This window comes from Panicum virgatum, chromosome 2K, assembly GCF_016808335.1.
Source record: "Panicum virgatum strain AP13 chromosome 2K, P.virgatum_v5, whole genome shotgun sequence".
Lineage (NCBI taxonomy): Eukaryota > Viridiplantae > Streptophyta > Magnoliopsida > Poales > Poaceae > Panicum > Panicum virgatum.
Genome location: NC_053137.1, coordinates 8019964 through 8040662, shown reverse-complemented (window position 1 = coordinate 8040662; position 20699 = coordinate 8019964). Strand labels below are relative to the sequence as shown.

The following is a 20699-nucleotide window of genomic DNA, read 5'->3' as shown; positions in this document are numbered from 1 at the left end:
ACTGTGCCACTTTCAGATTCTCTCTGACAACCTGCACTTGTCGTTCGGCCTCTTTTATGATCTCAGGGCCGAACAACTGGCTTTCTCCTGTCTCACTCCAATATAATGGAGTTCTGCACTTCCTTCCATATAATGCCTCAAATGGTGTCATCTTCAAACTGCCCTGGTAACTATTGTTGTATGAAAACTCTGCATACGGCAAGCTCTTATCCCAACTGCCTTCGTGCTTTAGAGCGCAGGCTCGGAGCATATCCTCTAACACCTGATTGGTCCTTTCTGTCTGCCCATCTGTCTGCGGGTGATAATCTGAGCTGAAGTTCAGCTTCGTATCCATTGACTCATGCAACTTCTGCCAAAATCGAGACGTGAACTGAGTACCTCTGTCGGACACAATCTTCTTAGGTACCCCATGTAGGCAGACAATCCTGGATATGTACAGCTCTGCCAGTTTGGCTCCCGAGTGAGTAGTCTTCACTGGAATGAAGTGAGCTACCTTTGTCAACCTATCCACAATAACTCATATAGAATCATAGCCATCCTTTGTTCGTGGTAACCCCACAATAAAATCCATACCAATTTCTTCCCATTTCCATTCTGATATTTTTAAAGGTTGCAACAAACCGGCTGGTCTCTGGTGTTCTGCCTTGACTCTCTAACACACATCACATATGGCCACGTGAGCTGCAACATCACGCTTCATGCCATACCACCAATATCTTTCTTTCAAATCCTGGTACATCTTGGTACTGCCTGGATGAATCGAGTAGGCTGAATCATGGGCTTCCTTTAGAATCTTCTCTCGCAGATGATCCACCTCTGGCACACATATCCTCTTTCTGAACCACACGGTTCCATGTTCATCCTCAGTAAAATTAGGTGCATTGCCTCTTTCTATCAGCTCCTTGATTTCCTTGATCTTATCATCCTCAAGCTGACCCTTCCGTATCTCTTGCTCAAGAGTCGGCTCGACTTCTATAGTGATTCCCTCAATGTGACCAACAAAACCAAGGTTGAGTTTCTCAAACTCCCAACACAATTCTTGAGGCATCTGGCTGACCCTGGTGGCGTTCGCATAACTCTTGTGACTCAAAGCATCAGCAACCACGTTAGCTTTTCTGGGGTGATGGTGTATCTCCAGATCATAATCCTTTATGAGCTCTAACCATCTTCTCTGTCTCAGGTTGAGGTCATTCTGAGTGAAGATGTACTTCAGACTCTTGTGATCAGTATATATCTGACATCTATGTCCCAACAGATAATGCCTGTTGGAAATATACCCTAGAGGCAATCATAGAGATGATCATATTTCCTTGTATTCATGATTAATGAAGTGTTCCTTGAATATCCATGAAAGGCAACTTGTATTGATTGACAATTATGTGAATTGTCTGTGAGACTCTTTACTTGTATGGTTATTCAAAATCTGTTCCTAGTCGGAGTTCATGTGAGGGCACACATGGATATTAGACTAGCACATGTATTAGTTGATGACTATGTTTCACAAGTCATGGATATGTAGATGTCAAACTAATAATGTGGGCTCATGTGGAACATGAGTCTGAACTGACCCAACACGAGATGATGACTTCTCATTACACAATATGTACGCTGTGTCCTAAGACCTGAGATCATCGTATGTACTCAAGATGTGAACCGACTTACTTATGAGCCATCAAACGCTGCACCGTAACAGGGTTGTCATAAAGGTAGCTTTCGGGTCTGTCAAGAAGCATGCTGTGAGACATAGTCGGTCAAGATCGGATTTGCCCCTCTCTACAAGAGAGAGATATCTCTGGGCCCCTCGAGTGATTCGGATCAGGAAATGCATGGCCATGCTGGGGTTAAGAGTTAACCAAGGATTTCGAATCACAGGATCGAGAAAGAGCGGTTGGCTTGGAGCTAGACCAAATATCGTGAGGCAAAAGGAACACCATGTATATGATATTGTAACGGCTCATCTGATATGATCTTTATGTACGTATAGGAGTTGACATGTCTTGCTAGAGGCCACTGTCTACTATTGGGCCGAGTAAGAGTACTCGGGCCATGTCTATTCGCATGTGAGCCCATATGGTCACACACTTAAGGGAAAGAAGCCTGATAAGGACGAGATCCGAATTAGACTGGGCTTAGGTGCACTAATGGGCCTTTTCGGCTCAAAAGGGGGCGCCCAAGATGGGGCCCAAGGCAGCCACCTAAGGGGCTATATAAACAGAGGAGAGGGGGGAGCCTAAACCCTAGACCATTTACTATTCATGGTTACTGTTCACGGGAATAGTAACGCCGCCGTGAGCCGTAGCCACGTCGCGCTACAGTACCTCCTCTCCTTCGCGCCCAAGCCCTAGGTCGCCTTCGCGGATCTAGCAGTCCGGATCGCGATGCTTCTTCCCGTACGTGTGGATACCTTTGAGGTGCCGCATCTGCTGCACAAGGACGAGCCGCACAAGAGGAGGTTCTCGCAACTGCACTGCCGGCTTCCATCTGCACTACACCGACACGCTACAGAAGTTCCGCAACCGCGCGTCTAGTGGTAATCCCGTGATCTATAACTGCAGTAATCCTGGTTTATGCGATAGAAAATTTTGTTTTTGCTACCCCATATTCCTACAATGACTCCATATCTTCAAAGCATGTACCACGGCTGCTAATTCCAGGTCGTGAGTGGGGTAATTCTGCTCATGCTTCCTCAACTGACGAGACGCATAAGCAATCACATGTCCCTCTTGCATCAGCACACAACCTAGTCCTTGCCGGGATGCATCACAATATATATCAAAGCTCTTGTGGATATCCGGCATAGCCAACACTGGTGTTGTGGTCAATCGTCTCCTCAATTCCTCAAAATTGGCTTGGCACTCATCAGACCATACAAACTCTTTTCCTTTCTCCAGTAGTGAAGTAAGGGGTTTCAGTATCTTGGAGAAACCTTCTATAAATCTTCTGTAGTAGCCTGCGAGTCCTAAGAAACTCCGGATTTCTGACACTGTCTGAGGGGGTTCCCACTTCAACACATCTCTGACCTTGCTAGGATCAACTACAATTCCTCCATCTGTGATGACATGACCAAGAAACAAAACCTCATTCAACTAGAATTCACATTTGCTGAACTTGGCTTACAACTGATTCTCCCTGAGCTTCTGCAAAACAAGCCTCAAATGTTCCTCATGTTCTTCCTCATTCTTGGAGTACACCAATATATCATCAATGAACACCACTACGAACTTGTCGAGATACTCCATAAACACCTTATTCATCAAGTACATAAAGTAAGCTGGTGCATTGGTCAACCTGAATGACATAACTGTATATTCATACAACCCATATCTGGTAGTGAAAGCGGTCTTGGGAGTATCCGACGGTCGTATCCTCAACTGGTGATACCCTGACCTCAGATCGATCTTGGAGAATATCTTGGCTCCTCTCAGCTGATCAAACAAATCTTCTATATGCGGCAATGGATACTTGTTCTTGATAGTAACTTCATTTAATGACCTGTAGTCCACACACATCCTCTGTGTACCATCCTTCTTGTCAACAAAGATCACTGGTGCTCCCCATGGTGACGAACTAGGATGAATAAATTTCTTATCTAACAATTCCTTTAATTGTTTCTTAAGTTCTTCTAGTTCACCAGCAGACATCCTATATGGTCTCTTAGCAAAGGTGCAGTACCAGGTAAAAGATCTATGATGAACTCAATGTCACGTTCAGGTGGCATACCTGGCAAGTCATCGGGGAACACATCTGAGTACTCGCATGCTATCCTGATGTCCTCTATCAGAGCAGCCTTCATCTGATTCACCGTACAATCTGCTGATGTTGGAGGGGTTGCAACAAACTCAAACCTCTCACCTGCTGAGCTAGTGAGGAGCACTGATCTCTTGGCACATTGAATGACAACATCATACTTGGTCAACCATCCCATTCCAAGAATGATGTCAATACCACTAGACTCCAGAACTATCGGATTTGCCACAAATTCTCTGCCCATGATCTGTATTCTAACCCCAAAACACCGATACATAGCCTTCATATTCCCCCCCAGGTGAATTTACTAGCATGGTTCTAGGCATAGTGCAAAGAGGAATAGAATACTTGGCTACGAACTGAGCAGATATGAAAGAATGCGTTGCTCCAGAATCGAATAAAACTGATGCAGGAGCTGAGTTGACTAGAAACATACCGAACACAACATCTTGTGCCTCCTGAGTGGACTCCGCGGCAACATAGTTCACCTTTCCATGGACGTAGTTCTGCTATCCACGGTTGCCCTGGGGAGTCTGGTTGTTGTTTCTCGGCTACTGCTGCAGTTGTTGGGGGGGGGGGGGGGGTCTGTCTCTGCCCACTGTTACTGAATTGGCCTGGCGTACCCTGTGTATTCCTTTTGGGACAAGCGTGAGCAAAGTGTCCAGGCTGACCACACTTGAAGCAAGCATTGCCTCCGGAAGATGCGGGGTTGTTGTTTCTCGTAGGGGTACCGACTGGAGTGTTCTGGCGATTCTGCTGGGGAGTGGCGCGTTGAGCTGACTGCTGATTCTGCTGGTACTGCTGAGCTGGGCTCTGGTACTGATACTGATTCTGCCCAAAGTTGACATTCTGCCCAAAGTATGTGGTACTCCCTGAATTGAGTCCCGAACTCTTGCCAGGTGATGGTGTCCTGATCAGCATGGGCGGCGGTATAAGCATCCCACCAGTCTGCTGCAGTTCCTTCCAATCTACCTGAGGCATACAGTACTTTCTCCCTATCCGTACACTGAACTATGTTCAGCATCTTCTCGATGGTCTTGAGCCAGTCATCGGCGTGAAGAGGATCTGGTGAGTGGGAGAAAGTAGGAGGCATGTGACTCATGAAGTCACGGTGGCGATCCCTCTATGGCGGCTGTGGTACTGGAGCTTGGTTCGCTTGAGCTTGTAGATTGGCCATGGCATTGGCCATTTGGGTCAACAGCTGTGTCTGTGCAGCAAAAAACTGCTCCATCCCTGCTGGTGGTGGTGGCGGTGGCCCGTTGTTCTGGTTGTTGCCTCCACTCATGTTGTTGGGTTGCTGGTTGTTGCCTCTTCTCTGACGCTGCACTGGTGGCTGATCAACTCCTGATCTGGACCTGGTGTTCACCATCTGACCAGTTAGACAAGTAAGACTCATGAAATAATCATGGTAAAATATAGGTGCAAGGATGAGATAGAGACAATATAAAATAAAATAGATAACCCCAAGCTTTACTAACTAGCTAACTTTATTAAAAACTTGATGCAATTATGGTCATCACTCCATAATTACATCGCAATCATTACAAAAAGCCAACTCACAAATGTTCACAAAACCAAGCATTGAAACACACTGATTAACTAACACACTTAAACAAACGTTCACGAACTAGCGATTACAAAAAGACTCTTTACAAGACTCAATCTAAACTCTTAAGCCTATCATCTAATAGAAATGGTTCTGGTAGCCACGGTCGCCGAAACGAAGCCTCTTGCGCGGGGGTGACAAGGCGGGAAGCGGAGGCTCCTCCTCTGGAACAGGTGGAGGCGCCTCTCCTGCAAGTTGGGCCTCTAGCTGGCGAATCCTGTGGTGAGCTTCTCTCAGTCGGTCTTGGGTGTCGTCCAGCTGGTTGATGGTGCTCCTTAGGTCCGAGTCGACTCCAGCGAGAGCCCGCACTGTGACATTGACGCGGGTCTCCTCGTCCCCTCCAAGTGTCAACGTCGTATCCTCCTTCCCACGAGCACGACGAGGAAGGTGCTGATAGTCTGTGTCCTCCAAGTCTCGGCAGTGGGTGTGGTTGAGGGACCAGAGAGCCCTCCTGGCGGCATGGTTGACTGCAGCACGGTAGGTCGCCATGGGCATGGAGGAGTTGTGTGCGGAGACGGTCATCATGCCTCGGGGCCCATTATCCACCCTTATGTGGACCCGAGTGACGTAGTAGTCGCCGAGCACAAGGTCTTCATAGTGCCATGTCTCGCACATGGGAGCCATGAGGTTGTGAAGCTCGTTCAGCACGTCCCGAAGCAGCAAGGGGAAGTGACCGTCCTCGTGGAATGAGGTGTAGACGCAGTATGGTGCCCTTTCTTCTGGCGGGCCGTCATCCTGATCGTCTTCATCATCATCCTCGTCGTCCGGGTCCTCTGGATCCTCTGGGTCTTCCGGGTCTCCTCCAGCGGGTGCAGGTGCTGAAGCTGCTGGAGCAAGAGGTGCAGGTAGTGGTGCTGGGGCTTCATCCTCTGACATCTCCAGGGGCTCCTCCTCTGCATCAGAGCCTTCCCACATGCCTCCTCCATAGTAGCCATCATACTGGGTGTCACCGTTGTCCTCCTCTTGTCCTCCTCCAGCGATGACGGCCGCTGGAACCTGAGCTTCGAAATAGGCCAGTGGCGGGCCTAGATCGTGTGCTGGCGTCGGCGACGGTAGAGATGGATGTATGTTTCCGTCCGCATCGACTTCCCGGATGTTGCCTTCTTGGTCTTCGTCGAAGAAGTAATCCCTCCTGGGCACTTCCTCAACCTCTTCCTCCGGCTGAGCTGGCACTGGAGCAGGCGCTGGGGCGGGTACTAGCTCAGCGGGTACAGGAACGGTACGACGAGCGAAGACACGACCTCCAATGCTCTTGCGTGCAGTCTGCTTGGTTCTGGCCATCTGAAGAACATGATAGAAAGGTTTTAGAACATACTTTAAAGAAAAACAAGTATGTAGTCAAGGATGAGACAAAAGCTATCAATAAGGATTAAGCAAATAAGCATGAAAGAGCATGGTTGCTAAGCAAGATAGACCTTAATTTTCGACCATTTCTATCTAGGCTAACGTCCTACAGTCAACACTGCTCTGATACCACTTCTGTCACACCCAGTTTATGAAGGTAAACTGAATGCATCTCATATGTGCGCCAGGATCAGTTAACACACATATGATAGACCATAAAGTGAATATCACAACGAGTGCAAGCATAAAGAGAGTATTAAAGACTTTATTACAAAATGAAATGTCTTAAGCGAACAAGTAAACGTCTATAGAGTAGCAGCGGAATTCTTCTTCAGCACAAGCAGATGACTGGGAGACATACGCCTAGAAATCCTCGAAGTCTTCTGGATACTCCGGACAGTTGTTATTATGGTCTGAGCTGCAAGTATGTAAGGGTGAGTACACTTATGGTTGGTACTCAACAAGTGGTAGGGAAACAACTATAATATATGCAAGGCTAAGGCAAGGAATAGCTGACACGGTTTAACTGCACTCAGCAATTTTAGTTGATCATATTTTATTAGCAAGCATTAACTAGATATAAGTATATACCATTAAACCCACAAGATAATCATATATAAAGATAAACAACATAACCATAAGTAAAAGCATTGATTTAGATCAACTTCAAGTTCAATTATCATGTGAGGGTCCAAGCCGCTCGTGACCGTGAGCACGGCTGATATATCAGTTTTACACTCTGCAGAGGTTGTACGCTTTCACCACAATTCGCGTAAAAGTTCAAAGAACTTTAAACCCAACCATGCAAGTGCGGGCCAAGCACCGTATCACACTTCCTTAGGTATGACTGCATAGGGACGCTACGAAGACTTTACAAAGATTCCCTAACCTATGACAATTCGCTAAGATTTCAAGCCAAAGTGGTCATAACACTGCCCTAATGAGGTGGTACCTTGCCAAAGGACCATTAAACAATACCAATTGCCCCAAGAGGACCGAGCTATACCCCATCGATGCATCCCCTCTTGCCCTTTTGGTAAGACTGTCACAAGCTAGAGTCTCTAATTATTCAGCCAAGACCAGAGCCATATGATATTGTGGTTGCACTGTTTTCTTGGGTGGTTCTCCATGTTCCAATTAACACATTTGATCTTGATTAACAATATTAAGCCATCATGAACATGAAGTAAACAAGTATAGCATTTGTATTAACATTATCCACCCATAACCAAGGTAAAGCGACTAGCATAGCTACCCAACATGAAATTAAACCAAAGTTGATCAAGGTATAAGGTAAACAATACTAGGCATGTCCTTAACTCGGTTCCCATCATATTATAGACACATGCATGTACATAAAAGTAGATGTGATAGATTTGGTGATTTCATGGGTCAAAAACATGATCAAGGGTCCACTTGCCTTCCTCAAACTGCTGCTGGTCCGGTCCTCCGAAGTCTTGATCTTGCTGCTGCTCCTCGAACTGCGGATCGTCTATCGCACCAAACACGCACATACAAGCAAATAAGTGCAAAAGATAAGAAAAAGTACACCAAACAATATGAACAGAACAAAACAAGATTACTAAACCATTCTACTCATTGCAACAATCGCGTGAGCGTAAAGATCATCGAAAACGGACCTAAAACGGAAAAGTTACGGATAAAACAAGGTTTAAGGACTAAATTGCGGAAAACCTAAAAGATCAGGGGCGAAAACATAAAAGAAAGGGCTTTATCATAAATTATTTTGAACTGCTGAGGACGGCGGGTTAAATTTGATAAAACAGAGGGGCTCTTTTGCAAAATTTCCTTGGGTTGACCGGTAAGGGCTTGGTTGACTTAGATGGGATCTAATCTAGACCCTTGGATCGAAATCGGACGGCCTGGGCGGGTTGGGGCGAGCGGCGGCGGCGTTGAACGGCCGGCGGCGAGTTGAGACGGCGGCGTGCGACGGCGGTCCGTCGGACTTGGCCGGATCTGCCGTCCGGGGCTCGTTTCAAGCACAGCTGGTACGGGAAGCACAAGCGCGACGCGGCGAAGCCACCTAGGGCACCTACACAGGGCCTAGGCGAGCGGAGTGGGCTTGCGGCGGTGCATGGCGGAGCGGCAGCGGCGCTTGCTCCGACGAGCTAATGCGCGCGCGAATAAGCAAGATAGAGGGAGAAAGGGGATCGACGAGCATCACCACCTCGACGTGAAGATCCTGGAAGGCTCGAAGGCGGCGGGGGCGCGACGGAATGGCGGCGCAGCGTTGGCCCGAGCTCGGGCGGAACTTCAATGGCGGCGGCGCAGCTAGGGTTTGCGGAGGCGGCGGCTTCGGTTCGATCGGGGTTCAAGGGGTGCGGGCGACGCCTTTTATAGACCGGAGCAGGGCCCCTTGGTGTGCGGGCCACGCTAGGGCGGCGCGCGCTCCACCCGGACTCGAGGAGAGTCCAAGTCCTCCCCGAGGTCGGGGATGACGAGCGGGTCCCACGCGTTGGTGAGAGAAGAGGGAAGGGAGACAGGTTGGGCCGGGAGAGAAAATGGGCCGGCGCAAGGAAAAATGGGCCGCGGGAAAGGGTTTCTGGGCCGCGGGGGGAAAGAGAAAAAGAAAGAGATGGGCTGGGCTGAAAGAGAGGGAGAAAGAGAAAAGGTTTTGCATTTTTCTGAAACGGTTCAAACACTTTCAATTTAAATTCAAACACAAAGATTCGAATTCAAACTGAACCACAAACAAAATAAGATGCAAAGGCAGCATGAAATGCAACAAAACCTATTTCCCTTATATTCATTTTATGGCTAAGTATTTTATTTAATTCCCGACAAATGCTCTAAATTCAAGGAGAAATTAAATAAAACCTTATCGAACCTTTAACAAACCTAATTAAATTTATTTAGGTTTCTGATTTAAAAACACGGGTGTTACATAGACGGTACAAATGAGGAAGGCATCTTAAGGCGATAAACATCTTCTTTATCACCAATTATTTTTCTCGATATAAAGCAGATATGAGACATCTTTCTGATGCATTTTCCAAATAAAAAGAAAAGAAAACAATATCTTACGGACCAGTAAAACCGAGAAAAATATCTTCAGGTGATACAACCTGAAAATGTACCTTAGGGAGTTATTAGAATGATACAACCGAGATAGATGCGCGGACAATACACTCGGGTGGTGAAAATGTACCTTAGGGAGTTAGAATGATACAACCAAGGTGGATGCGGGGACAATACACTCGAGGTGATTGGTGGCGCATGCAACACACTCTTGCTTATTGAAAGGTATGGTAACATGCAGGCAACAAAGATATTAAAGAGCGACAGTGCGGAGACAAGACAACCGAGCTGGAAATAATGGCGGTACGCGGCAATACAACCGAGACAGAAAGGAAAGCGGTATGAGCGCAATACAATCGAGAAAAAAAAAGATGGTGACATCTAGCACTACAATCGAAGTTGAAAAGGTGGGCAGCGCATGGAGTGATACAACACGAGACAGAAAAGATGGAGGCATGCGCGGACAATACACTCGAGGTTGTTAGTGGCGCGTGCAACACACTCTTGCTGGTAGAAAAGGATGGTAACACGCAGATAACAAAGGTATTAAAGGGCGGCAGTACCGAGACAAGATAACCGAGCTGGAAATGATGGCGGTACGCGGCGATACAACCGAGACAGAAAAGAAAGCAGCATGCACGCAATACAATCGAGACAAAAAAGGTTGGTGATATTCTAGGACTACAATCGAAGTGGAAAAGGTGGGTATCGCGTGGATCGATACAACTCGAGACAGAAAGGATGGAGGCATGCGCGGATAATACACCCGAGGTGGTTGGTGGTGCGTGCAACACACACTTGCTTGTAGAAAAGGATGGTAACATGCAGACAACAAAGACATTAAAGGGCGACAGTGCTGAGACAAGACTACCGAGCTGGAAATGATGGCGGTCCGTGGCGATACAACCGTGACAGAAAGAAAAGCGGCATGCACGCAATACAATCGAGACAAGAAAGAATGACAATATTCTGGCACTACAATCGAAGTGGAAAAGATGGGCATCGCGTGGATCGATACAACCTAAGACAAAAAATGGAGGCATGCACGGATAATACACCCGAGGTGGTTGGTGGCGAGTGCAACACACTCTTACTGGTAGAAAAGGACGGTAACATGTAAGCAACAAAAACATAAAGGGCGACAGTGTCGAAACAAGACAACCAAGCTGGAAATGATGGCGGTACGCGACGATACAATTGAGACAAAAAGGAAAGCGGCATGCATGCAATACAATCGAGACAAAAAAAGATGGTGATATTCTTGTACTATAATTGAAGTGGAAAAGGTGGACAGCGCATGGATCGATACAACCCGAGACAAAAATGATGGAGGCGTAGATAATACAACCGAGGTAGAAATGATTGCGTGGCATGTAGGAGCAAGGATAATAGTCGCAGCCGGTGGCGGATAGAAACAAACGCCAGCGGGGCTTGCATTTATTGCTGCAGCGGCAGGGGCTGCAAGCGGCTAGCGCACACGGCCAATGAGCAGAGCGTGCAGCACGCGCATCCGCCGGCTGAGAGCCGTCGCGTCGCGAGACGTCCGCTCAATTCTCTCTCTTCATTTATCTCTCCTCCACCTGAAATCTCACCCGCATCCGCCAGAAACAAACGCCAGCGTGGCTTGCATTTATTGCAGCAACGGCAGGGGCTGCAAGTGGCCAGCGCACACGGAGCGTGCAGCACGCGCATCCGCCAGCTGAGAGCTGACGCGTCGCGAGACGCCCGCTCAATTCTCTCTCTTTATTTATCTCCCCTCCACTTGAAATCTCGCTTGCTCTCCGTCAGCTATTATACTTTTCTAAGCCCAGAGAAAATAGGTTGAATATAAAATTATTTGTAAGATGTACTTCAATTTTTTATAGGTATCTAAGAAGTCAATAATTACATGATTTTTTATATGGTAGTCTATCAATTTTTGCAAATCTAATTCACACAGGGTGAACCCGCTAAACTTCGCTGACAGGTGGGACCATCCTTTTTCTGTCCCCACATTCAGCGAGCGTGGGTACAGCCGCGCGTCCCGTCCCTTTCCCCGCAGGCCGCAGCCGCCCACGTCGCGTGGCCGCGCACCTTGGCTATAAACTCCACCCCGTCCTCGCCGCTTCGTGTGCTGATCAGTTTCCATCTCCTGTGTACTTCCCTTCCAGTCGCCACTCGAAAAACCCCCTTCCATTTCCGCATGGATTCGCGTGGCGCGGGCGGCGGTGGCGGGCGCGGTGGTGCCGGAGGGCGCGGCCCTGGTGGGCGAGGCGGCGAGCGCGGCGGCCGCGTCGGCGTCGGCGGCGGCGGCGCGGGAAGGCGCCAGCAGCCCCACGGCCGCGGCGGCGGGGCAGGTCCCCAGCAGCCTTACGGCCGCGGCGAAGGCGGAGGCCGAGGAGCCGGCGGCGGCGGGTACCCGCAGAAGCCGCTCGGGCGCAGGGAGGGCGCGGCCCCGGGCCGCGGCGGCGTGGGGGCAGCAGCACCCGTCCGTCCCGCCGCGCCACGTCCTGTAGCGCCGCCGGTGGCCGTTCCCGCGGCAGCCGCCTCGACTTCCGCGAGGCCACCCGCGCCCGCGTCGGGTCTGGCGCCAGCGCCTCCAGTCCCCGCCGCGGCGGCTGCTACTGACTTGGCTGGAGGCATGGGGAGGCTGGCCGTGGCGGGCGCGGACCCCGCCGCTCCTCCCGCGCCTCCGGCTGCGGCTAGATCCGCGCCCGCGCAACAGCCGCCGGCGGCTCCGCCGGTATCGAGCAAGGGGATCCCGCACCCGGCGCGCCCGGGGTTCGGCAAGCTGGGGAGGAGGGTCGTCGTGCGCGCGAACCACTTCCTCGTCGAAGTGTCCGACATGGACATCTGCCACTACAACGTGAGCTCTCCCCTCCCCTCCTCCCCATCTACTCGTGCACTTGGCTGATCTGTTCTGCTCTTTTGTTTTTATCATTCCATTCCAGGGTTTTAGACCGGTAGTTTTTTTTCTCAGTAATCGATCCGTTGGAGATGATTTAGATTATGTCCACCATATGCGTTTTTTGTTCTGAAATGCTATTGCACGTACATGATCACCATTGTGGGCTTGTATTGTTGGGATGGATTTGTTTTGTTGGGATAGTGGAGGAAGCAGATAGAGGTAAACTTTTTCGTTTTTTCGTAGGGGCAGTACTACCAGCTGTCCCATTTCCTCTTATCTTTCTAGGTCCAAAGTGGTAATTTCAGCACTTGCCATTCTGAGCAAAGGTCTTCAGTCAGCATGTGAAGTACTGGCTGCTATGCTTGTGCAAATGAAGCGGCTGGGTTGATAATGATGCCTCGGGTTGTGTGTGTGCCAAGCACAACTTTGTTGCTTTCACCATTTCCTTCTATACTCCATGACATGGCATTGATGGCCATCGCTTCATTATTGCTTTGCCAACTATCGACGTTTTAGGCAAGGTCTTGGTCCTCTTGCATGTTGGTGGTTGCATGGTGGATAGGCTCTTTTTTTTTTGAGGGGTCACCGGAAGGGGAGAGGATCCCCACCTGATTTTTCATTGCTTATGTGGCCCAAGATGGCCTAATGAAAAAGATTTTGTTACAGGGTGTAGTATAGTTTTACATTGCCTGATGAAAAATAGAGCACCAAACATCTCCAAGCGCCGCGTCGGCACGGGGAAGCCTGCATGCCCTGTTGTAAGCCAGGTAATTTATCTAGAATTGCTAGCTGCGTAGCTGCCATTTTGAGAAATCAATCCAGTTTCAGGCTGTCAGATGAACTTCTTGATGTTGTGCTCGAGGCTGCACCATTATCTTTTCTCGTGAGCTTGGTTTGGGTCATAATTGGGAGGATGATCGCTGGGTTAGGATTTATAGATGGTTGGGGCTCGGTTCAGAGGGAGGCCGGTTACGGTGGTGGAGGGCTGTGTGGTGAGGCAGATGTTGGGGTGATATTGATGCCACTCCAGCCCTTGGAATGGCCCAGCTCCGCCCCTGCTTATATTCATGAAACATTGGATCAGGATTTTTGTGTTTGGAACACATCTGTGACCTGGCCCTAAGTTTTGTTTATTTTAATATCTGTTATTTATTATGTTGCTTGTGTTAGGAACACATCTGGGACCTGGCCCTAAGTTTTGCTCCACCTTCTGACTGTACCCATAATTCCATATACATACCAGGTTTCAATCAGTCCTGAACCGAAGGCAAGAAAAATCAACAGGGTGGTGCTTTTGGAGCTTATCAAGGTGCACGGTGCGACATCTCTAGCCAACAAGATGCCTGCATATGATGGAAGCATGAGCATGTACACTGCAGGAGAGCTGCCATTCAAGTCAATGGATTTTGTTGTCAAGTTGGGACGCCGAGAAATGTAAGCAGGACAGGTTCTATGTTTTTTTTTTTTTGAACAACGTACACTACTTTGTGACTTGCAGCTGTTAACTTATGAACTATCTGTCCTGTTTTCTTAATTACTGAAATGCAGTGAGTACAAAGTGACAATTCGATATGCGGCACGGGCAAATCTGTACCACATGCAGCAGTTCCTCAACGGTCAGCAAAGGGACTCACCACACGACACAATCCAAGCACTCGACGTTGTAATGAGGGAGTCGCCTTCTCTCAAGTATGATACCAGTGCAATTTCTTCACCTTTTCTTTTCTGCAATATCTTGTTTTGTTGGAGCTGTGACCATGTGGCCACTGATTTCATTTTGTTTCGCAGTTATGTCACTGTTTCAAGATCCTTCTTCTCCAAGCAGTTTGGTGCTGCAAAGGACATTGGTGATGGGTTGGAGTGTTGGAGAGGATATTATCAGAGCTTGCGCCCCACTCAAATGGGCCTCTCGTTGAACATCGGTACTAATCTTCTCCGAAATTAACTTTGAAAATTACACCAGTGTATTCAATTTCGATTGAGATTGCTGAATTGAGAAATCACGGCCGAAACTCAGGATTTCGTGTGTAAGCCACACAGAAGTTGGTGTGCCATTGTTGGTTCCACATTTCTGTCTATGACATTGGAATTTGTGTCTAAAGTTCAGGTGTCATATACACAAAGACGAACTTAGTGGCACATGATCAAAACAATAGCTTGTGTGTGGCATACATTTCCAGCAGTTCAAAATTAGGTTTTCCCCTAAAACACTTGAGTAGGATATAGATGGGGCCTTCATTTTTATGTTCATAGGAATGTTGCGCATTTCTTTTCAATATTTAACCTCTTGATTGCCCTTTTATTATTCAGACACATGCTCGACTTCATTTTATAAACCTATCCCTGCGGTACAATTTGTTAAGGAGTGTCTGCTGGTTACAAACCCCACACAGCCTTTTTCGGACAGGAATCGTTTGAAGGTGATATTTGTCAACAAAAGTTGTTAGATTCTATTTTATTTACAGTCACTAATAGATCTGGCTCTATATTTTTTCCCAGATTAAGAAAGCCCTGCGTGGAGTTCGTGTTGAGACCACACATCAGCAGGGCAAAAGGAGCATCTACAAGATAACTGGGGTTACTTCTGTCCCACTGGAACAACTGAGGTTGATCTGTTGATATCTCATCCCAATGCTTATTCAGTTTAGTATTTTTCTTCCAGTATGAACTTACTTGTTGTCATTTATTATCTTAAGCTTTCCTTGCAACGATGGCACTCAGCTAACTGTTGTTCAATACTTCAAACAACGTTACAACTACCAGTTGCAATACACTGCTTGGCCCTGCCTGCAGTCTGGCAATGATTCTAAGCCGATATATTTACCAATGGAGGTAGTATTTGCATCATTTGTGATTTCTGCTCAACACCTAGTGCACCATGCTAATTATATGTATAACATGTTTGCAGGTCTGTCAAATTATTGAAGGGCAGAAATACTCTAGGAAGCTCAGTGACACACAGGTGGCCAGCATACTAAAGGCAACCTGTAAACGGCCCCAAGAGAGGGAAAACAATATCATCCAGGTACATTTCTAGCCCACTTTGGCTTTGACACTGCCTTTTTGAAGGGTTAAAATTTCTTGAAATTTGTTACATCAATTTTTTTTTGAAATATCTAGAGTTTAAAACCTTAAATTGGCTGTATCCTCATCCATGTATTCACAGAACTCCCAAGTCTGTTTAATTTTTTTATTTAAGAAAATTGATTTCTTGACATATGTACCAATGAACTGCAATTGATTGCATACATTTGGCAGTAAGCAAGCGTAGTGCACATGTAATGTATAGTTTTTATACTTTAGTTTTTGTTTCTTAAATTTACTCAACGCACTTTGTTGTGATCTAATGTCATTTCTGCCGTTTATCGCTGCAACTTAAGTGCAATGATTTTTTTTTTGCCTTGTTTAGATGGTTGGCCACAACAACTATTCAGCTGATAGGCTGGCACAAGTGTTCGGGATCACTGTTTCCAATCAGATGGCCAATGTGCAAGCTCGTGTGCTGCCTCCACCCTTGGTATCTGTTATACATCATTTTGATGGTTGTCTTTTGATTTTCTATAACTAATTCCAAGAATGACTAAATTTAATCTTGTTTCAGTTGAAATACCATGAATCTGGAAGGGAGAAAACTGTTGCACCAAGCGTTGGGCAGTGGAATATGATTAACAAGGTGATTCTATATGTTGGGGAGTTAGATTTCCTGATCAGATTTTCTTGCCAGCTCATTTTCGTTTTTATGTTGGTATAATGCCAACAATGTATAATTACAGAAAAAATGCAAACAAAAGATTTTCTGGTTCCTAGAGTTGGCTTTCGTCGGTTCTGGAATACTTTGCCTACTGATATTCACTTTATGCTTTCAGAAAATGGTCAATGCTGGAACCGTTCACAGCTGGACTTGTTTGAGCTTTTCACGAATGCCACGTCATGTTGTAGACGGAATATGCAATGACTTGGTTCAGATGTGCAACTCCATTGGCATGGTAAATTCGTGCATATGCTTCTGGATATGACTAGCTTAAATCATCAGCCAGAGCACATTGAGTTTGATGTCAATGGAATTTCAGGTTTTCAATCCAAGGCCAGTGATAGAAGTTCAGTCAGCTTCTCCCAACCACATAGAAGCTGCTCTAAGGGATGTTCACACGAGGGCTCCCAATCTCCAGCTGCTTATTGTTATTCTTCCAGATGTTTCTGGTCATTATGGTATGCTCACCCTTGAAGATCAGTACACTTCTAAAATTTCTGAAAAAAAGAAAGTAATGAATGCTATGGAAAAACTATATTTACACAATTCTGTGGAAAAAAGTTGACCAATAGTCCAGTAACATGTGTCTATGTAGTGCACACGTGGCATGTTATTTGTTATCTTAGCACACATAGGGCAAGTTATTTGCAGTTTTTTCTGTTGAAAACTTACTATTAACTTTTCCACAATATTCAGCATATGAACATATTTGTCCATGAGTTTCGCAAAAAAGAAAATGTCCATGAGTGTTTCTGCTTGGTTTCATGGTTAACACTTGTGCGATTTTCTAGGGAAAATTAAGAGGCTGTGCGAGACTGAACTTGATATAGTATCTCAGTGCATAAATCCAAGGCCCAATAAAAACAAGCAGTATTTCGAAAACGTTGCCCTTAAAATCAATGTGAAGGTCAGTGCAATTTACTGTTTTCTTCTCGTTTGTGTGCTTCAGTTGTCATGGAAGTGATATTTTTTGTGTTTATCAGGTTGGAGGGCGGAATACAGTGCTTGAGAGAGCCTTCGAGCCTAGCGGAATACCTTTTGTCTCAGATGTACCAACAATCATTTTTGGTGCTGATGTTACCCATCCTGTAGCAGGCGAAGACTCATCGGCATCTATTGCAGCTGTCAGTTTCTTGTCCTCTGCTAGCAACTGTTCTGTTCAAACGTTGCAGTAATTTAAATTAAAATATCGGTTCATATTTGAATGCTAATTGTTATGGTTCCGAACTTCCAATAGGGGCTTTTCTGACACAGTAATGGATAGCTGGCATCCCCTTTTGCAGGTGGTGGCATCCATGGACTGGCCTCAAGTAACAACCTATAAAGCTCTGGTCTCTGCTCAAGCACATAGGCAGGAGATTATACAGAATCTCTTCTGGACTGCTACAGATCCAGAGAAAGGCACCCCAGTAAATGGTGGAATGATAAGGTAACTCGTATTCTTTATGTTCATGATGGATGTGAATTAAGAGATGATAGATTGAAACTTAGATGCCTGAATTATTTTCTGCAGGGAGCTGCTGTCTTCATTCTATAAGAGGACTGGCCGAAAGCCTGAAAGGATTATTTTTTACAGGTATATGCTTGAATTATTTACATAACTCTTGGATGAAGCCTTGTTGACTTCCTACTACCCTTTTATTGTTTATTCAGGGATGGAGTAAGTGAAGGACAGTTCAGCCACGTTTTGCTCCATGAAATGGATGCAATTAGGAAGGCTTGTGCCTCTATGCAACGTGATTATCTACCCCCAGTGACATTTGTAATAGTACAGAAAAGGCACCACACAAGGCTTTTCCCTGAGGTTCATGGAAGGCGTGATCTCACTGATAGAAGTGGAAACATTCTTCCTGGTTAGTACCATGGTCACCATCCTTATCACTTATAATCAAAAGTAAGTAAAAGAGATCCAACGCAGCGTTAATATGTTGGTGAGAATTGAACTCTGGCTGGCTGGGTTTACCACCCTCTTCCCAACCCTTGTTGGCTGGGTGGACAGTGTATCTTTGGGAGATCTAAACTTCCAGCAAAGTATATGATAGTTATTTTAGTGCATCTTTGATTGTGAATTGTGACTCTTTTTTTTTGCTGTGCAGGAACTGTGGTTGATAGCAGCATTTGTCATCCCAACGAGTTTGATTTCTACCTTTGCAGCCATGCTGGAATCCAGGTATGTGTCAGACACCTCGGCATCGTGCGTCCCAAGATACTTTGGAGCCGCTGACCTTCTGAGTTTTTATAAATCATCAGACTAAATGTAAATGCTTTTCATCAGGGAACAAGCAGGCCAGCACACTATCATGTCCTCTATGACGAGAACCGTTTCTCGGCTGATGCGCTGCAGATGCTAACTAACAACCTGTGTTACACGTAAGCTTGATCGCCCTCCATTCACCACTCCTACTTTTGTCACTATATTTGTTCCCTTATTCAATTTCAATGCTGACTGTCGCTGCCATTGGAACTCAAGCTGTTTTTTGTTTTGCATTGCAGATATGCACGCTGCACGCGTTCTGTCTCAGTTGGTAAGTCTCCTCCCAGGCCTACCAATGCAGATGTATTGCTCCTTAATTATTTGGAAAGATTAGTTTTCCTCTTTTGTTTCTTTCTGTATTCATGTGCTCCTCATATGTTCTTGGAGTTCCTTGTACACTGGAAAATTTATTCCAATCCTTCCCCATGCAGTTCCACCGGCCTACTACGCTCACCTGGCCGCGTTCCGCGCGAGGTACTACGACGAGCAGGCAGAGGGCACCGATGGAGCCTCTGTTGTCAGTGGCGGTCCAGCTGCGGTCCGCCGGCTCCCGCAGGTCAAGGACAAAGTGAAGGAAGTGATGTTCTTCTGCTGATGCATCGGCCGGCGCGAGCTGCTGGTGACCGTTGTGGTGCATGTCCGGCTCTAGGCGGCTGGCCTCGATCTGCAAAAGGCCGTGCTTTTGTAAGAACTTGTTCGCTGCTGATGCGACTTTTAGGATGTGGTAAACTGGTACTGATGGTTCTGCTGAATACATTTTGCATGAGTGCTGCTGGTGAAGTTTTAGTTGTTGGCGCCGTTTTTCTTAAGATATCAATTGTGGTTGGCTAATGTTTTCTTGCTGCCCAGAGATAAGCAGTTTTTCTGGGATGTTGCAGTTTGAGGTAACTTGGCTCAAGGCTCATTTTTTTCTCTCGAGCAATTGCTCAAGGCTCATGGAACCCAACAAGGGAAATTCTGTGTCCTATGTAACGCCGTAGGATTGGTGAAGCTCACTTTGCAGTTGGAAAAAAAATCAGATAGTGTCTGTCGTGTACCTGGGAAGAGGGGTAGGATCCAGGAGAGGAATTTGAGGAGGATTTCATGAAGAACAAGGAGAACAGGGAAGAACAGGAAGAACTCGAGAGCGGGGATTCGGTTACAGAGTTGTTCGATTACGACTTTTCTCCGTTCACAGCTGTTGCCTCTTTATACACCGTTACAAGCCTCAGACATATCTGGGCTGAAAGTAATCGGGCCTCATATGGGCCGAGATAACCAAAGCTAAAGTAGAACGAAGTCCAATTCACCCACGAGTCTTCAGTTTAAGCGCCAGCCTTTCCCGCTGTCTCTGCTACTTCTTCAGAGCCCGCTTGGTCATGACATTCCCCTCCCCTTGCGAGCCAGCTTGACCCCAAGCTGGGGCATTAGGAAATCGGCGACGAAGATCAGATTCATCCTCTTCAGTAATCAAGGCAGAATGATGTGTGCCCCACTTGACCTTGATCCTAGGAGCGCTGGCACCCGCCCGCACGGACAGACGAGAACCACCGGATGGATACGAGAATCAGGTGGGAGCTCCAGTTTGTAGGCCACCTCCCCAACCTTCTGTAGAACCTTGAAGGGGCCATAAAAGCGATATGATAATTTGTGAGCCGAGCGAGTAGCTACCAACGACTGTACATACAGCTGGAGCTTGAGATAAACCATGTCCCCAACTTGAAATACTCGTTCAGAGCGATGATGATCCGCTTGAGATTTCATTCGCTGTTGAGCCCGCAATAATTGTTGTTGGATCAAGTCAGTGAGAGAAGCTCGTTCTTTCAACCACTCGGCCAAATCTGGAACTGTACACTCCTATGGATCCACAATGCCCAATTGTCGAGGTGGATATCCATATAAGACTTCAAAAGGTGTTCTACCAATAGCCGATTGAAAGGAATGGACTGAGCACCTGAGAAATGCCTCCAAACATTGATTCAGCCGCTCGGTTTGTCAGTCTGTTTGAGGATGATAAGAGGAGCTCATTAGTAGCTTAGTATCAGACAGGGTGAATAATTCCTTCCATAATGTATGGGTGAAAACATGATCT

The 20699-nt window shown here is 46.7% G+C and overlaps 1 protein-coding gene across 1 annotated transcript; it reads left to right on the top strand.

Annotated features, from left to right (window-relative positions):
- Nucleotides 1–11903: 11903 nt before the first annotated feature.
- On the top strand, nucleotides 11904–19408 carry LOC120695879 (protein argonaute MEL1-like). The gene is made up of 21 exons (XM_039979092.1): nucleotides 11904–12581; nucleotides 13867–14057; nucleotides 14172–14312; nucleotides 14412–14545; nucleotides 14934–15043; nucleotides 15123–15229; nucleotides 15320–15455; nucleotides 15532–15648; nucleotides 16033–16140; nucleotides 16225–16296; nucleotides 16490–16609; nucleotides 16694–16832; nucleotides 17166–17281; nucleotides 17358–17498; nucleotides 17658–17803; nucleotides 17888–17950; nucleotides 18028–18227; nucleotides 18471–18544; nucleotides 18650–18744; nucleotides 18868–18899; nucleotides 19060–19408. The coding sequence occupies exons 1-21, from the start codon at nucleotides 11919–11921 to the stop codon at nucleotides 19221–19223; spliced, it is 3069 nt and encodes a 1022-aa protein (XP_039835026.1). The 5' UTR covers nucleotides 11904–11918; the 3' UTR covers nucleotides 19224–19408.
- The last annotated feature ends 1291 nt before the right edge of the window (nucleotides 19409–20699 follow it).

Bases quoted from the DNA above. Each gene is read 5' to 3' on its own strand.
- LOC120695879 (XM_039979092.1), top strand. From the start codon at position 11,919: ATGGATTCGCGTGGCGCGGGCGGCGGTGGCGGGCGCGGTGGTGCCGGA. The intron at 14,058-14,171 runs GTAAGCAGGACA...ACTGAAATGCAG, and splicing joins AAGTTGGGACGCCGAGAAAT to TGAGTACAAAGTGACAATTC. The intron at 16,610-16,693 runs GTAAATTCGTGC...ATGGAATTTCAG, and splicing joins TGTGCAACTCCATTGGCATG to GTTTTCAATCCAAGGCCAGT.